This window comes from Candoia aspera, chromosome 7 (genome assembly GCF_035149785.1).
Source record: "Candoia aspera isolate rCanAsp1 chromosome 7, rCanAsp1.hap2, whole genome shotgun sequence".
Lineage (NCBI taxonomy): Eukaryota > Metazoa > Chordata > Lepidosauria > Squamata > Boidae > Candoia > Candoia aspera.
This window is the reverse complement of record NC_086159.1, coordinates 73877187-73897419: the sequence shown is the minus strand read 5'-3', so window position 1 is coordinate 73897419 and position 20233 is coordinate 73877187. Positions and strand designations below refer to the sequence as shown.

The window sequence follows — 20233 nt, the reverse complement described above, 5'->3', positions numbered from 1 at the left end:
CATATACAAGTGATTTGTCTGATTTCGTTTTTCGATCCTTACTGCTAATTTTTTTCTACATGTTTTTCTTTTTTCCCCTGGGAATGCTTTTTTAAATCCAGGAATGAATGCTGCTTGCAGTGCTGTGGACCCAGATCTTCAGATTTAGGACATTTTAAAAAAGGACCATAACCAAGAGAGACCGAGGCAAGAGTAGAGGAACAAATAAAGCATAAAACGAATAGCTATGCTATTGGCTTTAAATTATATAAACATCTCGAAGGAGACCACTTGAAGGCTTCAAATTATTAAGCTTGTGTTGTGTTTCTGTATTTAGCTAATAAATGAGCATCTGCTGCCTTTTAATGCAAAGTATGATGTTCTTCTTTTGTAGAATTCCATACAGCTCCATACTAGCGTCTTGCAAGTTTCCATTCCTTCTTTTTCACAATCGTTAAGATGTTCAGAAGAACCCACTGATAAAGGAAATGTCCCATCTAAGATGGAAACTGCAAGTGAAAGCAGGTAGGGACACTTTATGCAAAAGCCATCTAGGTTTTTCATGAGGAAATTGAAGTCAGTAAATTTGGGATCAATAGACTTTGCTCATAAAGGGAAGTGTTGACCAAATAAGCGTAATACAGAGTTGTTGGGGCATATAAATATCAAATTTGGTAATGGTTGCCATTTCCAGTAACCGCTTCAGTGCTGCAACATGGGATGTTCATAACTGAAGGAAATGGATGAGCAAGCCAAATAATTTTTTGCATAACTATGATTATAATAATCCTGTTGAGCCCTAAACCAAACCCAATGATTTTGATAGCCATATGTCTAGATCTTAGAGGGAAAATGTTCTGCCAGTGTTTTATCTGAACAAAACCATCAACAATTCAAACAGAATTTTTTGATAACATTCAGTAGCATTTTAGCCAGAAATGAATTCTTTCCCACAATATTTTGTCAAGTTTTCTTAGGTAAAGGTAAAGGTTTCCCTTGACGTAAAGTCCAGTCGTGTCCGACTCTAGGGGGCGGTGCTCATCTCCGTTTCTAAGCCTTGGAGCCGGCGTTGTCATAGACACTTCCGGGTCATGTGGCCAGCATGACGACTCGGAACGCCGTTACCTTCCCGCCGAAGCGGTACCTATTGATCTACTCACATTTGCATGTTTTCGAACTGCTAGGTGAGCAGGAGCTGGGATTAACAACGGGAGCTCACCCCGCCGCGTGGTTTCGAACCGCCGACCTTCCGATCGACAGCTCACGGTTTAACCCGTTTTCTTAGTTTCGCTCAAAAATCCCTATGGAAATTTTGTTCAGATAAAACACACAGGTTCCCCTCAAATTTAATTTTACAAGAGTTAGCCCTGACCACATTTATTTTCCTTCTAGAAGAAATAATACAGTATTTTTACGACTCCTTTTATTTCCTTTTGTAGTGAAAAGCACACAGCAGTGGTTTCCACAGAAACACAGCTGAGTGATACAAAAATGTAAGTATCATATAAAAATCTTGACACATCAGAAACTGAAAACTATTAAAATATTTGACAGAAATGCCTTCATGTTGCAGGCAGGGGTATCCTCAGGGAATATGGGGTCAAAACAGTAGATGCCATCTTGACGTCTTTGCCACTTCCCTGTGGACCCTGCTGGCTCTTTCCACGAGCTTATTTTCTTGCTGCTGTTTTCATTATTCTAGCTTAACTTTCTTTCTGTTACAGCATGAAGCGTCTTCAAGCAAGCTGTATAGCACCAGGGATTTATCGAATTTTGTAACATATTCCCAAACAATATCTGGCTAGTTTTTGTGTGCAGGCAAAAGAGAGATTGATTGCTAATGCTCCTAAATTATTAATCAGTACCACTCGTGCTTAACTTAATGAAGTTATTAAATGCTTTGCTGAACTGAGGTGTATATTTTCGTAACAATTTCTAACCCAATAATTATTTTGCAGCGAATACGTGAGGCAATATTCTTCTGGCAAGCTTAATAAAATAGAAATGGCAGGCTGAGAAGGATATTGTATCAAACTGTGAAATCTGCTTCTTGACAGTTAGTGATTACTAAGAGTATTTCAATAGGATTTGGTGAAAATGTTTTGGAAGAAGATACAGAAATTGAAGTCATAATGTCTTGTTTTGGAGAGATTTTACCAAAAGAGAGAGGGAGACTTGTTTTAAAACTGAGATGCTCCTATCCTGGAAATCCTGTTTTGAATCTAGAACAGGATACTCTGATCATATCAGAAGTCCTCCAATCTTTAAAAAGGATGTTCTGACATTTCTTTCACCGGAAGAACCCCTTTGGATTTTGGACCGCTTAAGATAAAATTGATTTTCTTTTTGGTGTCTTCTTGTCAGTCTTGACTCCTGACAGGTCCATGCAATTTTCTTGGCAATATTTTTTCAGAAATGTTTGCCTTCTTCCTAGGGTTGAGAGAGAAGGACTGACCCAAAATCACCCAGCTGGTTTTGTGCCTAACAAAAGACTAGAATTCACATTCTTCTGGTTTCTAGACTGATGCCTTAACCACTACACCAAGCTGGGTCTCAAATTATTTAGGAAAAAGATAAAACATTTACATTAGCAAAGTGTTTCATTTTTAAAATATCTTTTGCACAGAGATAATTCTAGGAGAATAATTTTTCTCTTTGTTATTAGTGAAGCATTACTTTTTAAAGCAACTTTTCCTTTAGCTGTGTAGGCAATCAGTTTGAAAACAATCTGAAAACTAAATCTAAAATTAATGATAAAATTAAATTCAATAAAGAGAGCATGCTCATTGACTGCATGCCTGGAACGCTGAAGAGCTTTATTTGTTGCATATTGCCATTTAAATCACAAAGAAAAGGCATGCAGTTTGATCCTTTGTATGTCTGGTTATGGACCTGTAGTTTGCAAAGTTGCAGGAGAGAGGAATTTCAGAGGTAATGTGCATTTCCAAAGTTTTCTGTTCTGTCAGCTTGAGGATAATAGATTCAGTTACATGATACTTCATATTATTGAGAGCATTTATTGCCTCTGTAATTTTTAGTCCCTTACCATCAATTAAGTTTAGAGGGAAACTGTGTATCCTCACGAACTATTAAATTGGAATTTATCAGATGATTGCTTTCCCTATTTCATCACCCTCATTGGGCTTCTCAGTTAAGCTGGAATATTGTAGCCAAGAAATAAGTGAAATATTCTGGTTGTTGCGCCCTATCGGTCTAGTAGCAGTTGGGCAGCCTGACTAATGTTTTGTATAAGCACAATCATTATCTTAGGAAAATGTATTGACAAAGCCATGTCTCTTTTGTGGATGTGCACATAACACAGATTTGGGACAATTTTTTCTTCTTCTTTTGTAGTTGTGTGTAAAACATTTGGAATTCAAGACACTCCATTCTATGTGTTTGGAATTCACACATGGTTTAAAACAATGGTTCTAAACTTACAGTAAGCAGTCAAGCAGAATGTTGTCCCAGTCATTCTGGAAGTACTTCCAGGCTTGAAGCACAACCAATTTGAAGATTCATTCCTCTCTAGTTTCTTGACCATTCCCCTTGCATATCAGAGATTTCCTTCAAATATTCTAACCAGGTTTTTTCCAGCTGGAAAAAATCATTACAGACTGTTATGGAGTTACATTTTCAAGGAATAATTTGTAGATGTGGAAAACTATTGTGTTTTCTTGAAATACCTGGTTCTCTCCTTCAGTGAGATGCCAGTTGGAAAACTTCCTCAGCTGATAGCTAAGTCTTAACACTGTTCACATTTCTTGCACGCCTGGCTTAAAAGATTATATAATTTGTTCTAATTTTTACTTTACTCATTGAATGTGCGAGACACAAGATTCGGTTTCTGTTTGCTTATTTTTCTTATACTTGATTCCAGAAGTTCAGCTCTACAAAAATCTAGCAGTCTGGGGAACTTGAAGAAAGAAGCCTCAGAGGTGGGTAGTCATTTTTTTAAAAAAATTATTCTTATTAATGGTTGATCTGCTTATATTGACTCATACTGTTCTTTTCATTTCATAACCTGTATTTCAGGGTTTTGGATTGCCTAATGAATATTAAATACTTAATAATAATTTATGTGCTGGCAGCTTCATTTGTGTGATAGCAAATCAGAGAGAGATTAAATCTTCCCACCCACAACCACCATCGACACATCTGTATGGTAGATAATAGCTAGGTTTATTTTGAACAAAATGTGGCTTACAATTTTTTTAAAAAATGTTTCCATTGTCTTTTTTGTTTTAAATAATTGTCTGAAGGCTCTAAACACAATAAAACAGATTATTATTTTATATGCTGATCAGGATATTTTATTCAATCAAGTGTCATAGATGAACTGAACTAAACAAGTTCTAGTTAAAATTAAATGACCAGTTATTCAATGAAATATCAATTTATGCAAAATATTTAATATGTCCAATTCTTCCTTAACAGGATAAAGAGTCCAGAGAGAAGCAAGAAGAGGTAACAGGATAGGCAGAACTGCTTGTTTTGCTTTCTATCATATTCATTTATTTTTGAACAATGTCCTTGTTTGTGGCTTCACACCAATTCAGTGTGTACAAATGTGTGCACATTACAACATTCGGAGAAATGTAAAAACTGCACAAGAATTGTATTCTGGATGAAAGTGCAACTGCAACAGTCTTTTTAACAATATAAATAATATTTTTTTTTAAAAAAAGTTCAGGGTAAATTAAGCATCCCTATGTCCCATTGAAGCAAATTAAAATATACCATAAATCAGATCCTACCATATTTACCTGGCTAGTTAGTTGGCATTAAGCTAGAATTTCCCATTTCAGGTATAAGAGAAAATGGTAGTGTAAGGCAAGCCAGAGCTGGTAGAGGACGAGAGCATGGCCATGGTGTTCATCCTTGGCTCCATATCCTAGACCTTCTTGGACAGTCATCCAGATGGAACCACTGACAGTAGTAGCAACTTCTGGCTAAATCTAACCCACTGTTTTGGCAGACAGATTAAAACTTAATGTACAATGCCTCTTATAAATTGTGTTTTAAAAAAAAAAAAATGTCCCTAAAGTTCTTGAGAACTTAAAAAAAAAAGATACCTCTTCTTAATAATAGCATTCACATACATTTTGAGCATGCTATCTTAATTTGACATTTTATCTTTCCAAATTTAACACACTTGTGTCCATTGATATCACTGAACAGTACTGCCAAGTTGACCTTTTCTTTTTTTTTGACCAATCAGAATAAGGCATTGGTGGAGAGCAGCAAATATGTAACTCTTCCTTGCAAGTCTCCGAGCGAAGAAGATGCTTTTGGAACTCGCAAAGCCAGGTCTTCCTTTGGCCGAGGCTTTTTCAAGATCAAAAGTAACAAAAGAACAGCAAGTGCACCTAACTTGGGTAGGTCCAGTAGCAACGGAAACTGAGTACCTAATAGGCAGAAGGAGATGACATTCTCCACTGTAATTATAGTATTTTTCATTTACAAAATGCATAAGCAGGCTTTGGGTAGCGAGACCAGACCAGACCAAACCAAACCAAACCAAGTATTTAATTGAGTATCCACAAAATTTTAACTACCGTGGATTCTTCTGCTTCTGGAAAAGTGTGGCCAAGTAACAGTAATGTGTATTATGTTCTGGTGATTAATTTCAAGCGTGGTTTTATGTACTTAAGATGAACTCTGCTATGTGATGATAGGTCTGCATGCGTGTGGTCTTATGCCGATAGCTGTTGGCCACACCATCTTTCCACTATAGAAACAGGTACATAGATTGGGCAGTAGTATGTATGCTTAAAATTTAGAATCATGTGACATTTTTAGGCTACGTGTTGTAGGAAATGCAGAACACTGAGATTTGGGGCTGCTGTCCATTTTATAATGTTCTGTTCATTCAAAGTATTGGAATTATGTGTTCCAGTTTATTCCTGGACACTACCACAGTTTTCTTGGAAACTATTCGCTTTTGCCTTCTTTGGTTGGTTTGTTTGTTTGACTTCCCAGTCTAGCCTACATTTTTGGAATTTCCAAAGGGTCTCCCATCTAAGCACCGACCAGGTTTCATTTCGAAACCTATAACAAAGTCACTGGATGCCAAAACAATCTGAAAGGCTACTCACGCTTCCTCCTTCCAAATATCTTCTTTCCAAACTATGAACTGTGGTCTACTTCAGCACTGGAGACCTCTCCCTGTTTACTTGTCCCAACTCAATTCTCTATTTTGGTGATGAAAGAAGGATGGGTTGATTGTTTTGTTCTTCCTTCCGTCTTCCTTCCCAACAGATAAGTGATTGTCAAAGGGCAGTATGTTGGCAAGGGTTTGGGGAAAACGTTTCTTCTCCTTCCTCATCTCCATAAAGGCCAACTGATTGGTGGGACTGTTTGGCCCCTTGGCTGGATTCCATTCTCCATACTGTTCTAGGCCTACAAGGGGGCATGATGCTGTTGTAGATCTAGAATGGGAATGCCAGGGACCATTAGGGCCCTGAAGGCCCACAGGAAGAAGTTTAAAGATAAGAATGGAAAAGTTCACCAGGTTTAATTTTCTTTTTAATTTAGAAAAAGAAAATATGGCAGAAACTCTGTCACTATTCTACCCTACCAAATGCTGTCGGTACAAACTTGGGTTGTTTACCTCTGATCTAGAGTACAGAGTTTTAGAGTGAGGAAGTGGCAAGAACGTTGAACTGACATTTACAAGGGGAACGTTTGAACCCCAGCTTTTTTTCCCCCATCATAATACTGTTAATGATTCATAGTATCCCTTCTATTATGTTCTTCTTTCTACAAGAAGAATGAACATGTCAGAAAACATAATTTACAGCCATCTTCCAGGGATACCTGTGAAAATGTCAAATAAATGTCTTTAATGTCTTTCTGTGTCTTCCTGAAATCATAAGAATCCCATTGTTTATTATTATTATCAGAGTCCAGGGATACATTTTGTAAGGAGAAAATCCACTAGAAACAAAGGTAATTAGCAGGAAGTAGGGAGAAAGGAAAGGGACGCGGTGGCACTGCGGGTTAAACCGCTGAGCTGCTGAGCTTGCCGATCGGAAGGTCAGCAGTTCGAATCTGCGTGATGGGGTGAGCTCCCGTTGCTAGTCCCAGCTCCTGCCGACCTAGCAGTTCAAAAACATGCAAATGTGAGTAGATTCATAGGTACCACTTCGGCGGGCAGGTAAGGGCGTTCTGTTTAGTCATGCTGGCCACATGACCACGGAAGTGTCTACGGACAAACGCCGGCTCTTCGGCTTTGAAACGGAGATGAGCACCGCCCCCTAGAGTCAGACACAACTGGACTTAATGTCAAGGGAAACCTTTACCTTTTAGGGAGAAAGGATGAGGAAATGTTTGAAACTGTGGTGTCTCCTGAGTGGCCAACTGGATTTTCACCAATGTTTTTGCGAGATTACGTTTATTCTTTTAAAGAAACATGATTGAACTGATGTACGTTTATGTTATATGCCCTGAATACCGTGGGATATAATTCCTGCAAAAACAAGAAAATGATTCTGTAGAGTCAGACTGCATCTTTTGTTTTCATGGATGGTAAACATTTTATTACATACCTTGCAAGTGTTTATTGAAGATTTGTAAAGTCTCCTCATGCCAAAGTAAGACTGCACTGGTGCTTCTTTTTACATCAATGGAATGTGATTGGGTTTCATTGACTGCCTTACCAGAAAGTGAGACTGAAAAACAGTGAGGATGAGATGAATGTGCTGCAAAACCTTTGTATCTTTAAATATAACCCCCAAAAGCTGGAAGTCTTTTTTTGGTCCATCATCTGCTCTTATTCTCTACTGCACTGTGGGATCAATTATATAACTCACTTTAGAAGGCTGTACTCACTCTAAAGCAATATATATGTATTAAGCAGTAATAGTAATTGTCTTGCTTGGTGTGAATAAGTGAATGTTTGCACATTCTAATATAATACACTAGTTCTCTGTGTTAAGCATGCATTTTTTTTTTGGTATTGTTGCCCCCTGTCTTGAAGGTGTTAAGTTTTTACATGTCTTATCTTGTTGTCCTTGGTATATTCTTCCCCCTTGTGCATATGGTTATGTGCATAACTTGGATGCCTGAAGATCGCAGTCGAAGTGCCAGTGCCCCCATCTTAGGTATAGTAGAACATGCATGCATTTACCTCTGCCATTAATGCTGAGCCATCAGTCATGCATGGCACATGACAAAGACTTGTGTGCAAGAATGTTCATCCACCACCTTGTCATTTAACTCTCCCATACAGTTTACTAATAGCTTGCTTTATTGTTAGTCCTTGTCACCTATACAGATTGGACATCCAATCAATGGAGTTGCAGGTATCAACGCTAGTAAACTAAAATCTTCTTTGAATCAGATTTGATGACTTCAAGGATGCAATCATAGGGCATTGGAATTGCTTTCTTTTGGGTTGGTGGGTTGGTTGGTTTTTTTGGCTTGCCTATCTAGCCTATAGTCCTGGTATTCCTCACAGACTTCAGTGACCTTGCTTAGTTTCAAAACTTGGAAAAGTCAACAAGGTGTCACCATTGCTAACAACGTTAATATGCTAGTTAAGCCAACTCACAAGTTTATCTCCTCCAAACAGGCCTTCTGATCTTGAAGTCAGCTGTTCTGATCACTGTTTCAAATTCAGAGTACTTCCAGGGAGGTGAGGATAGCATTTCGGAGGTCAGGATATTCATACTTCAAAACAGTCTGCACACGTCTATAAAGGCAAAGGGTTGTTGTGCTTTTAGATGCAGTATTCATATAACAAGGGACGCGGTGGCACTGCGCGTTAAACCTCTGAGCTGTTGAGCTTGCCGATCGGAAGGTTGGCAGTTTGAATCCGCGTGACGGGGTGAGCTCCCGTTGCTAGTCCCAGCTCCTGCCAACCTAGCAGTTCGAAAACATGCAAATGTGAGTAGATTAATAGGTTCCACTTCAGCGGGCAGGTAAGGGCGTTCTGTTTAGTCATGCTGGCCACATGACCACGGACGTGTCTATGGACAAACGCCGGCTCTTCGGCTTTGAGACGGAGATGAGCACCGCCCCCTAGAGTCCGACACGACTGGACTTAATGTCAAGGGAAACCTTTACCTTTACCTTTATTCATATAACAGGGGCAAAGTGCATTTCTGGCAGAGGCCATCCTTGGCATAATCAGTTGTTTCATGAGTCCATCTTCTATTATGCCCCTCAGAACTATTTCCTTGTAAGGCACTCTAAGTGGGAAAAAAAGAATTGGAATGACCTTTCAGATAATTAGTCCAAGCAACAGGCTTGCTGTATATATAGTACCCAGGCTAAAACACATCGATCGATATTGATAAGATAACATTTTTATGCTGCTAGTTATATCTTTACACTGTTCTTTGCTGACAGGGCATTCAGTCTAGCTTATACCAGAGGAGGAATTCACTCCGTTGCCTTTCACACTTAGTCTCTTAGGTACCATTTCAGTACAAGTAGATTAAACTGGATGAAGATTCTGAGATAGTTCAAGGATCAACATTTGAATTACGTCTTATCCATAATGCCCTAAAAAGAATAAATATTTGCTTGCTTCCTCTCCAAGCTAACCATTGTTGCTTCTGGCTGTTCTTGAAATATCTGAATGTGTTTTCTGATTAGACTCTTGCATGAGTAGTTGTGAAAAATTCTCTTGGCATGTTTGAGAATTGTCTTGTGCAAAGTGTCCTTTCTGTGCTGTGGGGCAGGCAAATGCATTTCAAAGTCATCACAAACATTTGTCCAAGCTGTTTCTTGACTTAGCAGTGGTGTTAATTGGAGGTGTGCAAAGTATTTCCGACATTTTGCATGCCTCTAACGTAGATCGTGCAGTAGCACGTGTTTGATTTGAAAGAAAGAAATGGCAAATAATGTAACATTCGTATATTCTGGAAAAGGGAGATATTGTCCCTTCAACCAACTATCTAAAATTGCACATTGTGACCAAGATTGTAGATATGGGAAAAAAATGTAGCTCTTACAGTCTTAGTTTGTTTATATTACAGTAATTGTTCAAAATATGCAGAAGATAGACAGTTGCAAAAAAAGGACATTCATCTTTCAGTAGCATGTAGAGTTAAGGAGTCGAAGACAGAGGCTGTGTATGTTAACCTTTTATTGATATTTCTGGACATTCATCCAAGATATGGATCATTATCAACACAATGAATAATGAGCTATGTACATTCATACCCCAAGTTTGCTACGAGCTGTATTTACTATATGCATTCCTAATAAAAGGGCATTGGAGAAAGGTGAGACATAAAACAGAGAATCTGGTGTAAGCCTTTTAAAAGTGAATTGTTAATTAATTGTTTAAAAGGAAGACACAGTAGACTTCTTTCTCTATTATGGTTCACTTTGTATGACCAAACTGGCCTTTAATAAAGATTATCTTTCAAATCAAGGAAAGACAATGTAAGGGCTATGAACTGATTCTAATTGAGGTTTGCTTTTATTTAATAGCAGAGACCGAGAAAGAATCGGCCGATCACCTAGATCTGGCCGGCTTTCCTCGTCAACCCAAAGGTGCAGAAGGTGGACCTCTGACTCCACCTTCTCCTGACTCCAAGAAGAAAGCAAGGGGAATCAAGAAGTTGTTTGGCAGGTAATTAGGTAATTAGGATGTAATTCTACAAAACATGATAATGGATGGGGTTTTCTTTCATGGGCTCTGAGGTTAAGAGACGGTGAGTAGGTCAGTGGATTACTTCTTAGCTTCCATTCTTGGCTTCAGTTTCTTGGCTGCCTCTCAACTGCAATCAGTATTCCATCAGTTGACATCAGGAAGCCAGCTATAGCTTTTGCTTTAAATGTTAAGGTGTATTAAAGTATAGCTGGAAACAAATCACTATCTCAAATCTGTAATGGAAGTATCAGCAAGAGAATAATACATTAGGAAAGGTGGTTGTATAATCTGAAAATGGTAACCTCATTTATTCAGGAGGATTTTTTTAATATTGCTAAATGTATCCCTCACATTGAGCTCCACTCCTTTTCACTATGTAGATATGTCTGCGTGGTTTTCTTGGGAACCATAGGGAAGTGGTTTCTTACTGCCTTTCTCTGAGATGCTTTCAGAGTTCCTGGTGGTCTTCCTTCTAAATACCAACCAGGTCTGACTCTGCTGTGCTTTACGAGGTTAGCCAAAATTGGCTAGGTGTTGCCACCTGCTGTGGTGCTGCTAATTATACAGTCTCCCCAATCCTTAATTCCTCTCATTCTTCAAATTTGGATTTTCCTCAGGCTAAGAAGAAGCCAGTCTACCACATTTAATCCTGACGATATGACAGAAACAGAGTTCAAAAGAGGAGGGACAAGAGCGACAGCTGGTCCAAGACTAGGCTGGTCAAGAGATCTTGGGCAATCAAATAAGTAAGACAGAAGTGTGGAAATAACATAGAAGTTGTTTCTTTTCTTTTTCTCTCCCTATTATGCTTTAATGCAGCTGGGTGAGTTGGACTGTGTATATAAAATGGAGTGATTTTATGGGTTACTGATAAAAAGTTGTGATATTAGGGTTACTGAAAAGTTACAGATATTATGGGTTACTGATAAAAAGTTAGGGCATTATTAGGACAAGGGATATGGTAATTATAACTATTAACAAGTTAAAAGTATAACTAAAAGAGCAAAACACAAACACTTCAAACACTGCTTTCTTCCTGGAATGCACCAGTCTGGATTTCTGGGGATGGTTGGAACACTGTGAACTATCTTCTGTTCCAGAAAATTTAATTCTAGCCAGTCCCTTCTGGGAGATTCTTGAATGTTCCATGCCTGGAGTGTAGAGTTTGTTCATCTCTGTAAATATGCCCTTTACGTTGTCTATCTGTTGACTTACCTCCAAGCATTCGTCAAGAGCTTTTTTAAGGTGGTCAGTTTAGATCAAGGAAAACAGTACAATTAGAACCCAGTCTAAGAGTGCCGTTACGGAATGGGAGCTATTTCTAGTCTTTTTTTCTGGTGACCCTCTTCCGTGGTAATGCCTGTGGCAAGATGCTAAACTCCTACATTGATCTCACCTGTGGCCCAATACACATTCTTTTGCCCGATTCACATGCTTTTTATTTACAGATGTTTCTGATGTGTTATTTAGAAGGAAATAGTGACGTAGAAACCAGGCATATTTAAACCACCTCATGCGTATCGTGAGCCCCTGCTAGCAGCATACAGCCAAGGAGACTAGATCCACAGAGTCTCATTAATCATGTTCAGGGAAAAGAAAATGGGTTAGAATACAGAATTTTAAAAACTAGATAAGTATATCCCAGTCTTCGTTCAGTGAGTAGATTGAAGCAGGGCCCCCGATCTTTTCTCTCACAGATTCCCCAATGGATGGACTGATGCCTCACTTAAAAGATGAGTCTGAAATATCTGTCTGGTCCTCATCTGTCATGTTTTGAAAACCATCTTTTTCTTTCCCAGACTCCAAGAACGGCCTCATAATATGGTATCTTCAGATCTGCCCGTAATATGAGTGTTTTAGGAAAGAATGAGATTTGTCACAATATGCTCTTTAATTGTCTAGGTTTTCTGTACAGTGGAAGTTACAGAGTTAAGCTGCTATGTTGTTCAGTGTATCCATCATTTCTGCTTGTTTCTCAACCTCGGCAACTTTAAGATGTGTGACTTCAGCTCCCAAAGTCTGGGAGTTGAAGTCCGCCTGCCTTAAAGTTGCCAAGGTTGAGAAAGACTGCTCTCACCCAAGTTAGGAGATGCTCTTCAGATGCAGCCAACCAATATTTGGCTGGGTTTCCTGGGTGGGGCTCACGGGGAGGTGCAACATCTGGAAGATGCACCATTTGCATGTCTCAAAGAACGTAAGTAACGAATGTTGACTGATAATGGTCTAATTGTCATTGTTATTTAGCAATTTGGACATGCCGTTTGCTAAATGGACTAAAGAGCAAGTTTGTAACTGGCTTCAGGACCAGGGCCTGGGTTTTTATATCAGTAATGGAAAACACTGGATACTATCTGGTCAGACGCTCTTGCAAGCATCCCAGACCGATTTGGAGAAGGTAATGAACTTCCTTCAGACACGTTTCTTCCATATGGAGTTGACTGAGAATTGCAATAAAATGCAGCCAAGTAATGGTTCAGCTTCTAGCAGGACACATGTTTGCTAATGAAGGCTGCAATCTTTTGTCACTGATAAGATATATAAGGCTTTCTTTCCCTGCGGACGTATTCGCTGCAGGAAAACAGAGCTGTGTATTTTTGAACTTTAAGGAGCTGCAGCCTTTTCTGCAGAAAAATATTATTCAGTAGTGTTATTAATTGAAGGAATTTAACCCTGGCTTTCTTAAATGCAGAGAACACTCTCCATCAACCTAAATGACAGTATTTATTTTGTATACTTTACCAAAACGACTGCATTGATGGCAATTTCCTTGAGTGTATTAAAACAATCTGTCTGATTTTGCTGTGCCTTGTATATGATCTTGCGTGAGGATCCAGGTTCAGAAGAGGAAATCTCTTCTTATCCTCCTGACAAGTTGATTGTGATCTCCAATGAGGTCATAGAATTGTGTTCAGTTGCTGCCGCCGCCTATTGTGTAATATTATATTTTTTGTTGCTCAGTAGACTGTGTCACCCTACTGTTTGGAGTTGGCGTAAGTATATTAGTCTTTGCATATAAATGAAGAATAATCTAATCTGTAGTACAATGCCAGTGATAGAGAACGAATCCATACATTTCACATTTGTTTATTTATTTTGCTTCTGGAGCAGCTCACGCACTTGCCACGTTCCGTTTTGAATTGTTCATTGCTCTCTACTGTGCCTCGAAGAGTTGGCTTAATTGCAAAGGAGAGCAAAAAAGAAAAAAAATCCACTCCCTGATAACGTGGAACTGGAATGCTAATAGACTCCAACAGCTTTATAATAGGGGGATGAGAAAGAGGTATTGCACCAGCCTTGGTTCTCTGAATCAAGCATTTAAGCAGTTGGAATTTCCTATTTATAAATCTGTTTCAGAAGGTTGCCATCACCTGCATTTGTATAAAGCCTTGAACCAAAAGATAAATATTTGTAAAAGGACATATTCTGTGTACCATTTATAGGAACTTGGAATAAAGCATCCGCTACATCGGAAAAAACTTCAACTTGCGCTTCAGGCATTAGGTTCAGAAGAAGAGAATAATCATGGCAAGTTGGACTACAATTGGGTCACAAGTATGTCCCCCCCTTTATTTTCCCCCTTTTTTATTATTATTATTATTATACTGTATTGATTAGTCTATCTGACTATATCAAAGCATCAGCCACAGTAAAATACAGTAAGACAAAATAAGGTAAGATACAATATAATGAGATAAAATGGGCTACAGTGAGATAAAATAGATAGAATATAGTAAGGTAGGGTAAAATAAGGATAAAAGGTAAGATAAAATAGTATACGATGAAATGGAGTACAGAGATGCATAATGAGATGAATATTAGGCTCAAAGACAATATATGTTTAGGTGAATTGCATGCAACCCCAATGAGTTCTATAAAATGTATTCTCTGTGTATGATGTTAAAGAATAGCAACGTTGACCTAATATCCCCTTCTGCTATGTTGTCCTAGTTTTGGTGAGGGTTTCACAGATGTACCTACCTCATACTCTCACAAGAACATTTATGTATATTGACAGTCATGTTGGGATTATTGGAGTTTGTTGTTGTTACTGTTACGGAAAAGGATGTTGGTAATCACTGCAGAATCAGATGGAAATCTTCCACTAAACTTTTTTAGTAAGATGAAGTGTAGACTCAATTTACCACCAGTAAAACAGAGAAGATGTGGATTAGATTACCAGGTGTGGACTAAATTGTCCAGTGTTCCCTCTGAAGCTATGGATAGCCCCTTTCAGTATTTTTTGACTTGTATGTCAGTATTTTCAGTATTTCTTGGCTTGTATGCCAGCTTTATTCCAAGAATGTTCACACTATGCAAGCTAAGGTCTCCGATCCAGAGACTACCTTGGAACCAAAACATTATTGCATTCCACCAAGTAGGGAGTATATGCAATGTACTGACATACACTCAAGACAGGTATGGATGTAATTTGCTGAGCTATGACGAATAAAGATTGATTGATTGAAGTATGAATGTAAGAAAGAAGGATTATTGGTTACTGATTTAGCAGAAGGTGTATAATAAAATGAATAGGCTCAGATTTATGGAATATTTTGCATGAATAGGGAGTTAAGAGTTTGGTTGCTGAATACCATGAGATGGAGCAGTATGTGATGGAAGTAAAGCATGTGTGAGAGCAAATGGGAGGCTTAGTGAATGGTTCATCATTTATCAGGCAGTAAAACAAGGAGAGCCAGTTTGGTGCAGTGGTTAAGGCACCAGGCTAGAAACTGGGAGTTCTAGTCCCGCCTTAGGCCCAAAACTAGCTGGGTGACCTTGAGCCAGTCATTCCCTCAGCCCTCGGAAGGAGGCAATGGCAAACCACTTGTGAAATCTTGCCAAGAAAACTGCAGGGACTTGTCCAAGCAGTCACCAGGAGTCAACACTGACTCAAAGGCACCAAACAACAACAACAAGGATTTTAACATTTAGCAACCATAAAAAAAAAAAAAGAATGGGTGATGGCTCCTTGGTTATACATCCATGGGTAACCCTTATGTAGTTCCTTATGAATGCTTGTGTTGATGGGAGAAGTGTGTCGGTTGAATGCACACAAATGTACATACACTGTTGGATGCAGGCCATGTTGTGTCGTCGTAACAAAGTGAAAGCAGTCGTTCAGCACAAGTGTGCATTTCATACATGCAGCCACAGAACTGAGCAACAGCAGTAAAGGTTCTTCACCATAGTTCAGGAATAGTGTAACAACAGTAAAAGGAAGTCTCTGGTTATTGGCTTGTCTTTTTTTTTTTTCCTAATGCACATGCATAGTGTATATTTTTGGCATTTGGCAACTTGATATCTCAACAGTATATTGGTATTAATGTATGTGCAAGTGCTTGTGTGCATTCAACCACTTGCTTTTACAGGAGACATTTATTTATTTGCTTGTTAGATTGATGTCCTGCCTTTCCTCCAGAAACTCACTATTATAGAAGCAAAACATTTAAAAACAGCAATAAACTTACCCAGCTGGCAGATAGCAGTATGTGCTTAGTTGATTTTCCTGCAACCCCACCCATTTTTGAGCAGTGGTTTTTTGAGCTTCGAACATTTTGCACCACCCCTACAGATAAACCAGTCCATAACATGGAAGAATAAAATGACCCACCGGAGAGAAACAGCTGCCGTATCTAAGCTGTGTTGTTTGTTTCTCATGGCTGGAATCTGTGTCCAGGCTCTGCAATTACATGGCCCCCTTTTTCATGAAGAGGGCAGAATTGTTGTCCACTTGCTGAATTAAAACTGCCTTTGTGCTAAGGGATTTGCTGTTATGAAATAGATTTTTTTTAAAAAGCCTGTAGCTTACAGATCTTTCCAAGTTGCAGTATGAAAGACATTTATAATCCATGATGTTTCATTGGTTTGTCCACGTGCATAGGAAGCACTGCCATTTGAGTTTTCCTTTTATTTCTAGGATGGCTGGATGACATTGGGTTGCCCCAGTATAAGACACAATTTGATGAAGGAAAGGTGGATGGCCGAATGCTTCATTATATGACCATTGTAAGCAGCTTAATCGTTGCCTCGTTTATTTATGTGGAGAACCATGAATTTATCTTTCCCCCTTTAACCTTTGCATCCATTTCCTCATACATCCCTACCTGAAAACTTGATTCTTCCTCCTCCTCCTCTCCTCCTCCTCAGAGTTCTCTGTTTGTCTTAAAATGTTTCTGCATGATTTTTTACACTTCACATTTAGAAGTATGCCAGTTTTATCCTTTTTTGTGTTCATCCTTTCTTTGTTATCTTTTTATTTACTCTTCCTCTCACTAGTTTCGAGTGAAGTTTTGCTTCATCAACTGTCAGTTCATTTTGTTTTCCCCAGATGTAATAATATCTGTATTGTTGATATAAATAATAATTGAAGGTCTGTAACACACAGGGATGCCCCAGATCTTTTCAGAATCAAAGTCAAAGTACATACGCTATGTTCTTTGATAGTTTTCTTGACTAAACCTTTTTGCCATCAAAGGTTGAAGTTGATGGAACATACCCCCAATTTTTGTGACAATAGGCTAGATTTTCTGCAATTTGAATCCTTCCATTGATTCTGGATTGTCGGTTTAAGTCAATGTGGTTAATGCTATACCAGATTAATGCTGCTGTGCTCTCTGATGTCTGATTGTGCTTGTGTTGTTTTTGTTGGTTTGTTCTTGACATCCACCTATACAGGATGACTTGTTATCTTTGAAAGTCGCGAGTGTTCTCCACCATCTTAGCATCAAACGTGCCATTCAGGTCCTCAGAATAAACAACTTTGAACCCAACTGTCTGCGCAGGAGACCGTCCGATGAGGTATTCAAACGTGATATTTATTCATGGTCATAATTTGTTATAATGAATGTTTTGCCAGGCAATATTTCCTTTTTCTTTCCTAGATATATTGTTAAATATATTGTGAGCACCTTAACTCCTTTCTTTATTTACCATTTATCTGTCGCTGAATTTTATTTCTGAACAGACTCATTTCCTTGTTTGATTTTAAATTGTTCAAACTGGGCTAAGATGTCCCGTTTTATCTTTCTCTTTTAACATTGACCTCTTCAGCCCAATATTTGTACTCTGGTATTTCTGTGATAGTTTGAATGTAAGAATCAGTTTCTCATGATAAAGCCAGTTTTGGATTATTTGCATTTGTTGGTGAAGGTGGGAAATAGAAAATATGGTTGGACTCAGCAGTCGAGAATTCCTGCTTATGGAAATCTAGTGTATTGTGATCCTCTTCCTGGAAACTTTGCTCTGTCTTTTTCATGATACCTAGTTTTCTTTTTTCTCTCCCCCCCATTAATTAATTGATCATTCAAAAAAAAAAAAGAATTTCTCCAGTGATGGTCATTGAATAACTGAATATTAGAATTAGAAAGATCTTAGAAATCAGTCCTCTGCTCACTGAAGCATCCCACTGTTCATTTCCTACCTAGACATCTCTAGAGAAGGTAAGCCCACCACATCTTGAGGCAGGGTTTCCCTGTTGATAGTCAAGTTTCATCATTAATACCTTTCTCCTAATATTTCTGTTTCCTTCTCAGGCACTTACTAGTTTCAGTCTTGCCCTTTTTTCTATTATCAGAAAGATAATTATGAAGGTACATTGTGGCCCCTAGTTAAAAAAGGAGGAGGTGAAGGTGTAGATATTTTAAAAACATAAATCTTAATTTTTACATAATCAGGCACTTACCAGTTTCATTCTTGCCCCTTTTTCTATTATCAGAAAGATAATTATGAAGGTTCATTGTGGCCCTTAGTTAAAAAAGGAGGAGGTGAAGTTGCAGACATTTCAAAAACATAAATCTTAATTTTTACATAATTACTATTTTATCAGAGGACCTCAATATTAAATTAGTGTGGTGGTGGATATCTTTGGAAGTAGAACGAACAAGCAAATATTGTAGTTTCAAGTTAATCTTGGATAAATTTAATGAATATAGTATTCCACTTTATATCCAGCAAAAGCAACATTTGGAAAACATGTAATCAGCTGTACTTGAGTATCATTTATTTATTTAACTATCACATTTATATAGGCATTGAATGTATTAGGCTTACAGTGATATCATGCCACATGAATATGCATAGGACATTTGAGCCAGGTTACATGATTAGCAGCGTGATAAATAAGTGTGAAGAATGTCATTGCTGGAGTTTGAATGACAGATGAGGAAAGAAATCAAATGGTGAACTGATACTTCAATCCCTGTATCTGAATTACTTAATTGGCATTTGCCTGTTTGGTTTGTGTGCAATCAGATCTGTTTCAAATTTGAAGTAGAATATTCTAACAATAGATCAATCAAGTATTAACTAGGAAGCTTGGCTCTGAATGGGTGTGTTTTGGAGTCAATGATAGTATGGAAGTTGAATTCGTGGTGTAACTGAAGATTGATGTTACAGAATATAAGCAGGAAGAATACATACTTTATTCTTCCTGCATAAAACCATAGATAGTGCCACCATGAACAAAACTTTCAGTCTGTGTGAACTGGGGGATAAGGTTCTGGACTGAAAGATAGTCCTCTCATACCTGTCATCTGCCTAGTGTATGTCTGTTTGCTCTTCCTCTTTCTTTCCTGGAGTAGCTTAGAAGAAGAAGAGGCCATCTGCTGCAAAGAAGCCAGTGGAGCCTCACACTCAGACTGACCAAGCAAGATCTGACGTGACTCAGCAAAAAGAAAGGGGACCAAATGCTGATCACCTTTGCACCGATGACCTAACCCTTAAAAAATGTATTTCCTGCATGCTGAAAAGCTCATCAGCCATTTTGCATGTGCATAAACTAACATGAAACAAGGAAACAGCAAATACATGGAAACCTTTACAATTCTACTGAGATTTAGTTTCTAGTGATCAATCATGAATACAGAAAACCATCGTTAAGAAGACCGTGGATTAAAAGGATCACTGGTAGTGCATTGATATTGCCTATGGTGGATGTTCTTTCTCCAAAATTTCCATGTGCCAGGAGTCTTATGGAGCTTAGCGTAATATAAGCAGAATGAGTGAGTGAGTGAATGAATGAATTCATTAATGTTCTGTTTTTGATTATCAGAATAACATCACACCATCAGAAGTTTCCCAGTGGACTAATCATCGGGTGATGGAATGGTTACGTTCTGTTGATCTTGCAGAATATGCTCCTAATTTAAGAGGAAGTGGTGTTCATGGTGGCCTAATGGTAATTCTTCCATTTTTATATCTTTTTATTTATGCTGATGACTTGGATTTTATTTGGTTAGTGGATGGGATCTTCTAGAAGTCTTAGGATTTCCATCCTGAGTATTTTGTAAATAGACTGGTGTTTGTTGATGCAAAGTTACTTGATTTTCAGATAAACAAGGTTTGAAATCTCATTTTTGCTGTACAGGTTTTGGAACCTCGTTTTAACGTAGAGACCATGGCACAGTTGCTCAACATCCCACCAAACAAGACGCTGCTGAGACGGCACTTAGCAACCCACTTTAATTTGCTGATTGGAAGTGAAGCTCAACAAGAAAAACGTGAAGCCATGGAGTCTCCTGATTATGTCCTTCTAACAGCTACTGCCAAAGTGAAGGTATTGGAAGAATCTTGTTTTCTAGTTTATCTCAGTTTGGTGATCAGGGCTAAAAAGTTAGCTGATGTTAAGGTGTTCCAGAGCATGCAGGA

At 38.4% G+C, this 20233-nt stretch overlaps 1 protein-coding gene across 2 annotated transcripts in view; it reads left to right on the top strand.

Moving 5' to 3' along the window:
* The window catches only part of PPFIBP1 (PPFIA binding protein 1), a 128603-nt gene that overhangs the window by 93502 nt on the left and 14868 nt on the right, over positions 1 to 20233 (top strand). Inside the window, exons 14-27 of one of the 2 annotated variants that reach the window (XM_063308117.1) lie at positions 374 to 504; positions 1419 to 1472; positions 3860 to 3917; positions 4417 to 4446; positions 5201 to 5357; positions 8052 to 8084; positions 10426 to 10567; positions 11206 to 11334; positions 12833 to 12983; positions 14029 to 14140; positions 16506 to 16594; positions 17264 to 17386; positions 19638 to 19763; positions 19953 to 20141. In XM_063308117.1, the coding sequence (XP_063164187.1) occupies positions 374 to 504; positions 1419 to 1472; positions 3860 to 3917; positions 4417 to 4446; positions 5201 to 5357; positions 8052 to 8084; positions 10426 to 10567; positions 11206 to 11334; positions 12833 to 12983; positions 14029 to 14140; positions 16506 to 16594; positions 17264 to 17386; positions 19638 to 19763; positions 19953 to 20141 (1524 nt within the window). The remainder of the gene's footprint in view (positions 1 to 373; positions 505 to 1418; positions 1473 to 3859; positions 3918 to 4416; positions 4447 to 5200; positions 5358 to 8051; positions 8085 to 10425; positions 10568 to 11205; positions 11335 to 12832; positions 12984 to 14028; positions 14141 to 16505; positions 16595 to 17263; positions 17387 to 19637; positions 19764 to 19952; positions 20142 to 20233) is intronic. The other variant, XM_063308118.1, reaches the window with a different exon arrangement.